The following is a 13,073-nucleotide window of genomic DNA, read 5'->3' as shown; positions in this document are numbered from 1 at the left end:
GAGCAGCAATTACATGTTAGACAAGGGAAGGTACCCTTTTTCACTGGTCTCAACGCCTACTGTATTTCATTGGTACCCCCTAAGATAGATGTGACTAAAGTCCAAACATTCTTTTTGTATGACATCGTCTATGGTAACTGGAACTCCTGTATATTAGGTTTATCATCTTTATATCATCTTTAAGGAGCCACCAATGTCTCTGGCAGCTATGACACGTGACTGCCCTTATATACAATATTGACACAGTAATTAGTATTTACTGGGTGTGTCTAACGTTTCCTTATTATTATTTTATATCAACTTTCATCAAATATTTCTAAATTTAGCTAAATCCCTTATAAAATATCCTCTGTATTTAATCTACTTGTATGGTACAATAATAACTTGGGTTACTAGGGTTGCTGAACCTATGAAATTGTACACCAGCATGAAGACATAAATGCATAAACTACAGAGCAAGGTTTTTGAAGGCTTTAGTTTTGTATGAAATCAGTGAAGAAAGAAGATCCTTGGCAAACCTGATTATTCATAAGAAATAATAAAGTGAGAGAGATTACATAAATCTGACCATTAACATGAAAGGGTTTATATTGTTTAAGAGAGTTAGTCAAGGCAAGGGCATTGAGAGAGTGAAGTCAATCAGGGCATTGAATCTTGGATCCCTCTTCTATTCTATTTTGACTTTCACGTGATATAGACATAGTGAAGAGCTGTAGAGTTTGACACCATGTTGACACGTTGTTATACAGAATAGTTATACAGCTCCATAGTTGTTCATACTCCTGAGTGGCTGCATGTTTGCCTATGGGTTTATTGAAGGATAAAAAGGCATAGGTCATGTGGAATAAAGGCCAGTAGGGATGTCGCGGACTGTTCGCCCGCGAACTAATTCGCGCGAACATCGACTATTCGCGTTCGGCGAATGTTCGCGAACGTCGCGCGACGTTCGCCAATTTGGGTTCGCCTTAGCTGGCGCTTATTTTTGCCCTCTCACCCCAGACCAGCAGATACATGGCAGCCAATCAGGAAGCTCTCCCTCCTGGACCACCCCCACACCCCCTGGACCACTCCCCTTCCATATATAAACTGAAGCCCTGCAGCGTTTTTTCATTCTGCCTGTGTGTGCTTGGAAGAGCTAGTGTAGGGAGAGAGCTGTTAGTGATTTGAGGGACAGTTGATAGTAACTTTGCTGGCTAGTAATCTACTTGATACTGCTCTGTATTGTAGGGACAGAACTCTGCAGGGATTTGAGGGACATTTTAGGTTAGGTAGCTTTGCTGGCTAGTAATCTACCTTCTACTGCAGTGCTCTGTATGTAGCTGCTGTGGGCAGCTGTCTGTCCTGCTGCTGATCTCTCATCTGCATCTGTTCTTCAAACAACTGCCACCTAGCTGTCTAAATATCAATAATAATACCGTCTCCAGAAACACCACCCGAGTGACGTTTTTCAAGCAGCAATAATATATTCCGTATCCAACGGCTGTAGTGTATACGTTGACCTTGCAGGCATTATTTGCCCAGTCTTTAACCAAGTGCCACCTAGCTGTGTGAGCTTTTTCACATTCCGTGTCCAGAAACATCACCTGAGTGACGTAGTGTGATTTCTGCCCTTTACAGCACAAAACGCAGCGCTGTGTCAACAATGGATTTTTCAGATACATTTTTGCCCTTGATCCCCCTCTGGCATGCCACTGTCCAGGTCGTTGCACCCTTTAAACAACTTTAAAATCATTTTTCTGGCCAGAAATGTCTTTTCTAGCTTTTAAAATTCGCCTTCCCATTGAAGTCTATGGGGTTCGCGACGTTCGCGAACTATTCGCATGTTTTGTCGCAAGTTCGCGAATATGTTCGCGAACATTTTTTCCGCCGTTCGCTACATCCCTAAAGGCCAGGCCAGTAGGAGTATTAGAAGATCAGACACTACTCTTTGTATGCTTCCACACACGTCTCCATCCCAGAAAGTGCTGTCTAGTCTAAAGCATTTCTTCTGAAGACTTCATGGTGAGAATGTTCAGTTAGGGCTGGAAGCTGCGATATAGGCGAAAGCTTGACAATGAAGAAAATGCCAAAGTCCAGAAATGAATCATACAAAAGGTTAATCGAGTTTATGGTCGGATTCAGGATCAGGTCAGGAAGCAATCAGAATAATCAGGAACAAAGCCAGAAAGCTTCAAGAGCTCTAGAGTTGTTTATACTCCTGAATGGTTGGCTGGAACTATGAGTTTATTGCAGGACAAAATGATGTAGGTCAGGTGGAATAAAAGCCAATTTACAATTCAATTATTTTTGAGTGTGGAATTATAGGTCTTGATCATCGCTTGCCATATAGAAGTTCTGGAAAGGGCTTCTGTCTTTTATGTGTGGATGATAAATGATAAAACTGAATTGATAAAAGAGGAGGAACCACTGAGTTAGTCTAGGTCTGATGGCACTTTCAATACAATGACAAATAGGTCTTCATTGTCACTATCATAATTCTGTTCAGAAGGTAAGAACTTCTTTGAAACATAGGCACAAAAATACGGATTTATGCTGTGCTCTGTTCTGTCTATTTTTCTGTATATACTGTATCTGGGGAGCTTCCAGGTGACCCCAGCAGTGAGAACCACCAAATGTTGATTTTTTTGGAGTGCAACACCAATTTATTGTGCATGGTGGTATAGATAGAGGTGGCATTGAGCACCTATGGAATTATGAGGACCAGTTTAAATTGTCCATCAAGATATTTCTCTGCCTGCCATTCATCGAGGTGGGTATCAACTTTAACATTAAAAGCAATCAAGTCCTCCAGCTGTTTAGGCAATTTTCTGGATAGTAGGGGGCAGATTCACTAACGGGCTTCGCACCCCTCGCACCACTTTGGCAGGCGCAAATTCGCTATGAATAAGTTTTGTCCCGGGCGTTGAAAGCTGGTGACTTTTCGCTAGCGTTATTTCATAGCGAAGTTAAGTTGCACTAGCATTCATTTCAGGTCTTTATTATAAATGTTGGTGCAAATGCTTGAAGTTTCCACTTTTTATTATACATGTCCAGGGAACCTTAATAAAGACAAGAGAATTAATATAAAGCCCTACACATGAGCTCACTGTAAAATTAATGTTCCATATTTTATAAAATGTGTGGAGAAAAACGGTTACCAAAAAAAAGTCTAAGTTAGGACTTTTACAGCCAAACCCGCTTAAAAAAAAAGCATTCCAGTCGCCAGAATTTTTTAAACGTTAATGCATTTTCGGCACACAGGATATGATGTAAGTGACAGAAGATTGAGGAAGATATAGCTTCTTTTTAGCACTTCGCCTTGTCTGAGGTGGCAAAGTCAACTCTGGTGAAAGAGGTAACGTTCAGTGAAATCCGCACTTTAGTGAATTTGCGGAGTAACGATCGTTGCCTGGTGATAGAGTTTGAATGAATGCTAGCGATGGTCCAGTTCGCTAGCTAATTGGTGCCTGCGTCTGTGAATTGGCGACGTGCGGTGGCAACGCTGGTGAAAAGTCGCTAGCATTAGCCACTTCACCCTTTAGTGAATCTGCCCCTAGGTCTTTATTTTTTTCTGACAGACGCTGCCTGCTGCATTAAAAGCTGTATGACAGCAAAATGATGCAGCCCACCTTGGTTCACTCTGATACAAAGTGGGATAACTAAAGCTCAAATTATATAAGGCATATGTTGAAAATGTTACATTTGCAGACAAAAATGTGTTTCTGAATACGTCTCTGTACACTTGATATCTTTAAAAGGAGAATTGTAAAACTAGAGGTCAGAACCCAAAATGTATTCCCCAAGCTGTTCATGGTGGGTTCCTTTAATAATGTGAAATGTATTTATACAACAGAAAATAATTAAAATTATTAATTACATTTTGGGTCGTGAAGCTGATCCTGCAACTACTACTGGCCAAAAAATGCTGATGGAACACCAATGTGCCCAAACCAAGTGCGCATTTTTGGTTAGAAATTCGCCTCCTGTGCACACTAACAGGCAGATGTCATTGATGTCAGTGTTTAAAGATGGCAGGATGGTAATTAGGTTCTCTCTCTGATGATATTATTCCGTCAGTTAGTTGCATTAGCCAAAAGGTAATTCTATTACATGGCCTACTGTTTTTTTATGGTGAATACATACGTGAATCAAGAAAGAAAAGGAGGCAGCTGATAAAGCAGGGTGGTGTGTGGCAGAGGATATTTCCTACTGCTCTATATAAACCTTCTGAATGACTTCCTTTTAATTCAAGAGGAATTTCTTGGCAGAAGTTGAAAGGCAGCACATTCCATAGGCTTGGAGAAATCCAAGAGATAGCTTGCAGGTGAAAGTGGGCTCGTGATCTGACTGTAGTGTATAGGAAACAATGGTAAGTAACTGGACACCGAACTACAGACACTATGTTCAGCTAAAGCAGGACTTCTTGCAAATCACAGATAAGGACTGAATCAATTGCAAACATAAGGGCTCAGTTACAAAAAGGGTTGATGGGTGCAAAATAAATAGACATAAAACCTTGCTCCCCTGTGTTTTACCCTCTGTTGCTGTCACATGCCCAAAAATCTGTGTGCAAAGATTTGTGGTCTTCTGTAAGTGGCACACTGGTAGGGTCAAGTGTGAGGGGCTACACCATCTTGGGATGCAAGCCCTGCACGGATACCTGCACAAGGTGCAACGTGTACTTAGAAGTGCATGGACATCAAGGGCTAAGTTTGTTCCCCTTAGTGCGACAATATCTTCACCTTGGTAAATAAGCCATATCTTCAATAAACTAAATTTACAGCATGTGATTATTAAATATAGTTCCTTTTTGTCTACCTGACACTTAAAAGGTGTTGCTCAACTTTAGATTGATAGTCTGAGACAATTTCCAATTGGTTTTCATTTTTTATTATTTGTAGTTTTTGAGTTATTTAGCTTTTTGGTCAGTAGTTCTCCAGTTTGCAATCTGCCTAATCTGGTTGCTATGGTCTAAATTACCCATGCAACCATGCAGTGATTTGATTTATAATATAAATATTAGAGGCCTGAATTGAAAGATAAGTAATAAAAAGTAGCAATAACAATAACTTTGTAGCCTTACAGGGCATTTGGATTTTAGATGGGTGTCAGTGATCCCCGTTTTAAAGGTGCAAAGAGTCAGAAGAAGGCGGCAAATAATTCAAAAACTACAAAAAAAGGCGAATTGAAAAGTTGCTTAGAATTAGCCATTGTATAACATGTTAAAATGAAGTGATCCACTCCTTAAAAGCAGATGTTATGCCGGACAAAGGAATAGTGATTTACATTTATGCTAAGGTTTAGGGTGGTGGCAGACGGGGAGATTAGTGGCCAAAGGACAAATCTTTGCTATTGCAGGCAACTAATCTCCCCAAATGCCTTTCCGCCGGCAAGAATATGAATCGCTAGTTGGATGGCATACGTATCATTTCAATTTTCTGAAGTCGCCTCACGAGGAAACTTCGGCGACTTTGGAAAACAAAGCTATATGTATGCGGCGATTCACATTCTTGCCGGCAGGAAGGCATTTGGGGAGTAGAGTAGTTTTGTCGCTTGACATCTAATCTCCCTGTGTGCCACCACCCTTACCAGACCTTTGGCAGAGAAGACAGAGACCTACACAGTTGAACGCAGTTCAATATCTGTTCCAGTGCTCTGTATATGCTCGCCATGCTCTGGGCTGCCCCAGCAAAGCAAAGCTGACAGAAAAGCTGATCAATAAGCTGCCAACTTAGTCTGGAGTGGTCGAGTCAGTAGCTTTTACCAGCCTGTCCTTGGTCACCTTAATTTTAGATACATGACTAACTATTAATGAGCACAGTCGTGCAACATGCATCCAATTCAATTTCTAATAAGCCATGCAGGTAATCACCACCCTGAATCACGCAGTCAAGTGACAACACGCAGTGACCCAAGTTGGTCAGATATACAGTAGTAAGCTTTAATTTAGGTGAATATATTTTAAATATCAAATGAATCTGGGGCTTGTGCAACATACATATTGTATATTATTATATTTCCTGGCACTGACTGCTGACACTCTATCTGACCAATTTGGGTCACTGGGTGCGGTCACTTGACTACGTGATTCAAGGAAGTCCTGGTGGTGATTACCAGCCCAACTGGTTCTGTAATCTCAGCTCATCAGCTATATTCGATTGAAACTTCCTCTACCAATACAGTGGATGTATACTATGTGCCACATAGAGTAGATGGCGATCTCTTTTTCTAATTTGCCTCTAAGATCTAGTTGACTGCTGGTAACTTACAAAGCAAGAGAGGGGCTAATGGATTCACTAAGCAAGGTCAATTATCAGTATGGAGAAAATATATATGTGGAGATGATGCCAGCAAAGGTGGCCATACATGCGATAATTTATCTGACCAAACGTCCTGTGGAATCTGAGCCTTAGGGGTCCCAACCATCCTCCGAGAGGGGGCATTGCCGGACAAGGTTCTCACTCTGGACAGACAAATGGAATTATAATATAGGGTCAGAGGGTGGTCTTGTCAAACGGAACCCTAGCAAGGTACTACACATATTCAGATGGTTGGTAAAAAATGAAGCAAGCTACACTAACAAATCTGGCCCACCTTAAACTGGTTTTGAATTCCTGTTTTGTTTGTATTATTGAGCCCAAAGAATAATATTGTGCTTCATAAATAAATGCTAATTGAGCCCTGATCATGATTCCCTTTCTTGCCAGGGATACGGTTGTGCAATTAGTGATGAGGCAACCCTGTGCTTTCACTCTCTGTGTAACTGCACCCGTAACACTACTGGTTATCATTCATGAAACACCCTAATTGCACAACTGTCCTTACAAATGTGACAGCACCCTTGTTTCCTTTAAGGAGTCCAAGCCATTTTACCATTGATTAAGGTCACTGCGTTTTTCTACTACTGCTACAGTTCATGGTGGTAGATATCAACGCAATTTTGACCTGTAAGTACAGGTATGGGATCTGTTATCAAAAAACCTATTATCCAAAAAGCTCCATATTACAGAAAGGCCTTCTCCTATAGACTCCATTTTTTTAAATGATGTAGTTTTTTTCTGCAATAATAAAACAGTACCTTGTACTTGATCCCAATTAAGATACGATGAATCCTTATCAGAAGCAAAACCAGCCTATTGGGTTTAATATTTATGTGGATTTTCTAGTTGACTTAAGGTATGAAATTACAGAAAGATCTGTTATCCGGTGCAGTTTTCTGCTGATAGGAGCACCAGCCCGGTGGTTTCAAGTAAGTAAATACAATCACTTGGGGGTGTCTAAGATTTGGCACCCCAAGCAGGGCCGCCATCAGGGGGGTACAGCTGTACAGGGCCCGGTGGTCTTAGAAGCATGAAGGGGGGCCCGGCGGTTCTAAACTTCCTGGATTGCCCGGCCCCCCTAAGTCGTGAATATTAAAAAGCCTCTGCCGCAGCCAAGTCCCGAAACCGTCGGAAGGACCCAAAGGCTCCGAAAGGACCCGAAGCTGACGAATCGAGCCGAACAAGAGGAGAATGAAGAAGACCTTTAAAGGTAAGTTCCACTGAACACAAATGATTTTTTTTTTAACCCCCCTAACCACCAATGTTCTTTATGTTACTTTCATGGGGGACCCTGGCCACCAATGTTTTGTTTTTTTTAACTTAAGGGGGCCCTGTTCACCAATGTTTTTTTTTTTTTTAATTTAAGGGGGGTCCTGGCCACCAATGACTTATTTTAACTTGTGGGGGGTCAACGCCACCAACTTTTTTTAAGGGATGCACCGAATCCACTATTTTGGATTCGGCCGAACCCACGAATCCTTTGTGAAAGATTCTGCCAAATACCAAACCAAATCCGAACCCTAATTTGCATATACAAATTAGGGGTGGGAAGGGGGGAAACAATTTTTACTTCCTTGTTTTGTGACGAAAAGTCACGTGATTTCCCTCCCCACCCCTAATTTGCATATGCAAATTAAGATTCTGATTCAGGATCCTGGATTCGGTGCATCCCTTGTTTTTTTATAACGTGTGGAAGGGGGGCTGGCCACCAATTAATTTTTTTTAAATTGTAGGGACGCCCTGAACACAAATGGCTTTTTATAACTTTTTTTTATAACTTGGGAGGGGGTTAGCTCAGATGAATGTGTGGCTTTTTTAAATTTGGTGTGTGGGCGGGATCTGGGGTGGGGCTTTGGGCCGTGCTAGGACAAGGGGGCCCAGAAAATGTTATTGTACAGGGCCCCGTGATTTCTGATGGCAGCCATGCCCCCAAGTGCAAGACTACTTTCCTTCTCCTTTAACAACAGATGTACACGGCACAGACACAGGTCAGCATGAGCGATTACAGGACATTCCATGACCTGATAGATGTTAAACGGGTGAATAGATACAGAATGAGTTAACAAAGATGTTACATTTCCCCAGAGGCCAAGCTTAATGGTACATATAGAATGAATAATTCTGTGCCCTACATGACACCATACATAACTTCTGTATCTTAAAATCAAAGTACTTCAAGAAGAAAACAAACGTGCCTTCCAATATACCTGCTTTAGTATAAAAACAATATATGTTTACAGATATACATATTTTTACATCAGTTCCAGACTCAGTGAAGCTCATGATCTACGTTCTCTATCACATTCATGGTGAATATTATCAGAAGCCCATTGAAAGCAATAAATATGAGATCTGTTATCAGCAATTCTTGGGACCTGGATACAGGGTTATTGTACCGTGCCATATAGCTTCCAAAAAAAAAAAGGCATTTTGTGCAATAATTTTACATGCAGATTACGTTTTCCGAAAACCCACAACTTAAACACTCATCATAAAATATGCCAACAGCATTTCACGTCTGACATATACTGTAAACACAAACATTACACGGTTGTAAACGGATACATTACATCATTTGTCCTTGATATGATGCGTACAAGCTATTGATTTTGCGCCAGGTATTTCAGTGCATGGGCACAATAATGTACTGTTCATGACCTGACACAAACCAAACCTTACTGAATCCATCCCTCTCCTCCGCCTTTATCGAGTATTGAATTCCTTTACCCTCCCCCGCCTTCTCTCTTGCAATATGCCCTGTGATGTGGGATGTGTCGCGGTGCCAAATATCTTTTGTCATTAGTAGATTATTATTTTTTTCTTCAGCAGGTAGGAGGGGGGAGAAAGTGTGCCTCTCCCAGCCTCACCTGGATAAACTCATATCTAGTGTTAGAAGCAGCTCAGCATGGAGGCGCTGAAGTATCTGACACTTTTCCTGCTGCTGGCAGTGTTTGCAGAGAGGATGGAAGCACAGGTGGCAGGTAAGAGCTGGCAGTTAGTGGAAAGGAGAATACGAGGAGACAATTGTCTTATGTGGGAACAGGGGTGCTTCGCCAATGAGGCGAGTTGAGGCTGTCGCCTCAGGCGGCAGCGCCCCACTAGGTACCAGGGGCAGCAAAAATGCTGCTCCTGGTACTTTAAGAGCAAATTTCCGGGGGAGGGGGGCAGCAGCCTCAGGCGGCGGAGGGGCCAGGATCGCCCCTGTGTGGGAACAGTTAAAGTGTTTAACAAATCGTGCAAGTTAGTGCACAAGAAAATATTTGTTATCTCTGTACACTCTTTGCTAACAGAGCCCAGAATAGCTGTATGATGTATAGAATGATAAAGCTGCTCTTAGGTTATATGTACGGTGAGACAAGGACAGGCTATTTGCTATTTAGTAGACACTTAATTATGTAGGAGATAAAGGACAGGAAAACTGATCTGAGTTTTCTGTACACAGTGCCTTAATTCTCAAAGGGAAAACGTGGTCTGTTATGAGAGCTTTTCCAAACAGATGGGAAGTCGGGGAATAACGGGCAACGCTGGGCAGGTCTAGTAACTCATAACAACCACTACAGTGTCTGCTTTCATTCTCCTACTTGCACTAGAATTGTGGCTGCTCATTGGTTGCCACGGATTAGTAGACCTATGTAAACTTTGCCCATTATTTCATAACACAACATTTTGCAGAGTTCTCCCAAGCTGGAGAAACAGTTTGTGGGTGATGCATAGTTCAAGAGTTTCTGAAGCGGCAAGTAAGCATTTGGAACCTTTCAGCATTTTTGACTTGTTCGACAGTAGAATATCACTGCGGGCACAGACAAAAATATATACTTAAACGGCACCTGTTGGGTAAAAATGTTATCCCCAACCAATGGTGATAGAGCATGCATTCCGGTTGGGGTAGGTTTTTTTTTTTAAAAATGCCCCCACCACCAGAGGGAGCTCCTGGTACGAGCAGCCATGTTGTGTCACTCGCATTGTGACGTCACGCGCATAATGAGCAATCTGTGGCACATTTTCATTATGCGCATGAGAGTCACCGGACATGGTTCGGGTAGCCTAGCGATGACGGGGGACATTTTTTTTAAAAAAAAAAACACTACTGTTATACCCAACCGGAAAGCGGGGTCTATTAGCCAGCACCTTTGGTTGGGGATAACATTAGCCAACAGGTACCCTTTAAGTATCTCACATGACATGGGTCGTTGAAATCTACTGGAGGGTTTGTATATACGTAGGAGTTCATAGGGATTCTAGCCTTTCCAGTTGACTAAGGGGCAGATTTATCAAAGGTCGAATTTCGAAGTTACAGTACATGAATAAAATCTATGTACTGACAACTCGAATGGGAGGTTATATATGAAAAAACTTGAACGTCTAATATTCGATCGAATAAGAACGACCCGAAAATTCAAATCAATTGAAATGGAAGAGAGTTTTCCTGAAACGTCAGAAAGGCAAAATGGTTCAACGGACCTCTGCCATTGTCTTAGGTTTCGAATATTCCAATTAGAACTATTTCCAGGGTGTGATACAACAATACAATCTAGGTGTGATACATCAATACATTTGAATTCAAATTGGAGCTGGTGATTTAAAGGAGAATTCAACCCTTTAGCAAAAAAATAAAAAAACCATACTCCCCACCCCACGTAGAACCCCCTCCCTCCTCCATAACTGCCCCCCCCCCAGGAAAATGCTCCTAGCTTTTTACTTTCCCCTCGGCGCAGATTCAGGCATCGTTCACTGCAGCCATCTTCCGAGTCTTCGTGTCTTCTTCCGGCACTTCGGCATTTCCTGTCCATTTCGGCGCATGCGCAGTTGTCGCAATTCAGTAATTTGCTCCAACTGCGCATGCACAGATTTACCGAAGACGCGGAAGATGGCTGCGTGGAACTCCGATGCCTGAATCTGCAGCGAGGGTAAGTAAAAAGTTAGGGGCGTTTCCCCGGGGCGGCAGTTAGGCTGGGGGGTAGGAGGAGGGAGGGGGGGTCTACGTGGGTTGGGGGGTAGGGGTTTTTTTTTTGCTAAAGGGTTGAATTCTCCTTTAAAATTCAAAGAGTTTTGACTGGAAAAAAAAAAAATAAAACATTCAAATTTACCATTTGAACCTTAATAAACTGAAGCTGAACTGAATCCTAATTTGCATATGCAAATTAAGGGCAGGGTGGGAAATTACATGGCTTTTTGCCAAAAAACAAGGAAGTAAAAAATGTTTACCCCTTCCCACCGAACCGAACCAGATTCGGTTCGGTATTCGGCCGAATCTTTCGCAAAAGATTCGGGGGTTCGGCTGAATCCAAAATAGTGGATTGGGTGCATCCCTAATTGTAGGTGACTCACAGCACTATACAAAAGTACAATAAATATGCTGGAGGTAGCATAGGTATACAGAGCATTCCATGCATCAGCTAGTGGGCCAAAGCAGTCCTTTAGATGGTACTGCCTGACCAATAGAAAAGGTCATTTTGAATGGTAACAAGCCGTTCTGGATATTTGTACATTATAGGAATATGACTGTAATGACAGCATTAGATGCATTGACCTAATAAATCTGAAAATCCTTTTTTTGGTATTGGTCTCTGGATCACTGGTGTCTATGACTGAGGTGGTTCCTTCAGAAAATACCACGGTGCTAAAAATGCTCTCTGTTTTCATATTGCACAGATCTCCCATAGACACTCCAGCAATTGCAAACAATTAGGACTCCGCGCAGAGATGTTTTTCTAGATTTAGACATGTTTCCTGGTAATATTCCTAATAATAAGGGTGTTGCATTCTTTCAACCCTTCTGCCCAGGAAACACCACTTCCTGCCCTGAAGTAAGAGATGGCATCCTTGGAATTTGTGGTAGGGAATGCACAGCGGAAACAGACTGTGAACAGGGATGGAAGTGCTGCCCAAACGCCTGCGGAAAATTCTCGTGTATGAATCCAGGTAATGCATATGTCATTTTATAGATCACCACTGCTACAACACAGAAACATTCTCCTGGCTTTAACTCTCACTTTGCTCTCATCCCACACAGTAAGAGAAGCAAGAGGACAGCGTATTAAAGAATGATGTTTCCTGATGCAGACCCTAAGGGAAGAAAGCGTTTGCAATAAATAAACCTATACTAATAATGTCTGTGGACTATTGTCCATTCAAAGCTGGTGTGTAACACCCAGTTTGATATTTTCCTCTGTGTGTGTGTCATTCTCTAATGCCTTTTCTGGGTCACAGGGTAAATAATATGTGTATCTGATCATAAAGTTTAGTGAAGTCCCAACCTGCTTTCCAAATATCAGCACAATTATTTAATGGATAGGAACGCCAGAAAAATTTGACAACATTGAAGAACTGGGAGGTAAATGGACATCAAGGGGCACATTTACCTAGGGTCGAATATCGAGGGTTAATTAACCCTCGATATTCGACCGTCGAAGTTAAATCCTTCGACTTCGAATATCGAAGTCAAAGGATTTAGCGTTATTCCTACGATCAAAGGAATAATCGTTCGATCGAACGATTAAATCCTTCGAATCGAACAATTCGAAGGATTTTAATCCATCGATCGAAGGATATTCTTTCGATCAGGAAATTGTTAGGAAGCCTATGGGGTCCTTCCCCATAGGCTAACATTGGCCTCGGTAGGTTTTAGGTGGCGAACTAGGGGGTCGAAGAATTTTTTAAAGAGACAGTACTTCGACTATCGAATGGTCGAATAGTCAAACGATTTTTAGTATAAATCGTTCAATTCGAAGGTCGTAGTCGAAGGTCAAAGTAGCCCATTCGATGGTCGAAGTA

At 41.9% G+C, this 13,073-nt stretch overlaps 1 protein-coding gene across 1 annotated transcript; it reads left to right on the top strand.

Moving 5' to 3' along the window:
- The first annotated feature begins 9,139 nt into the window (after nucleotides 1–9,139).
- On the top strand, nucleotides 9,140–12,413 carry LOC121398988 (waprin-Rha1-like). Its single transcript, XM_041578704.1, has 3 exons — nucleotides 9,140–9,280; nucleotides 12,084–12,221; nucleotides 12,313–12,413. Exons 1-3 carry the CDS (start codon nucleotides 9,205–9,207, stop codon nucleotides 12,345–12,347), a joined length of 249 nt encoding a protein of 82 aa, XP_041434638.1. The 5' UTR covers nucleotides 9,140–9,204; the 3' UTR covers nucleotides 12,348–12,413.
- Nucleotides 12,414–13,073: the final 660 nt, after the last annotated feature.

Source organism: Xenopus laevis, chromosome 9_10S, assembly GCF_017654675.1.
Source record: "Xenopus laevis strain J_2021 chromosome 9_10S, Xenopus_laevis_v10.1, whole genome shotgun sequence".
NCBI lineage: Eukaryota > Metazoa > Chordata > Amphibia > Anura > Pipidae > Xenopus > Xenopus laevis.
Note: the sequence above shows the minus strand (reverse complement) of the source record. Positions and strands in the feature narration are given on the sequence as shown.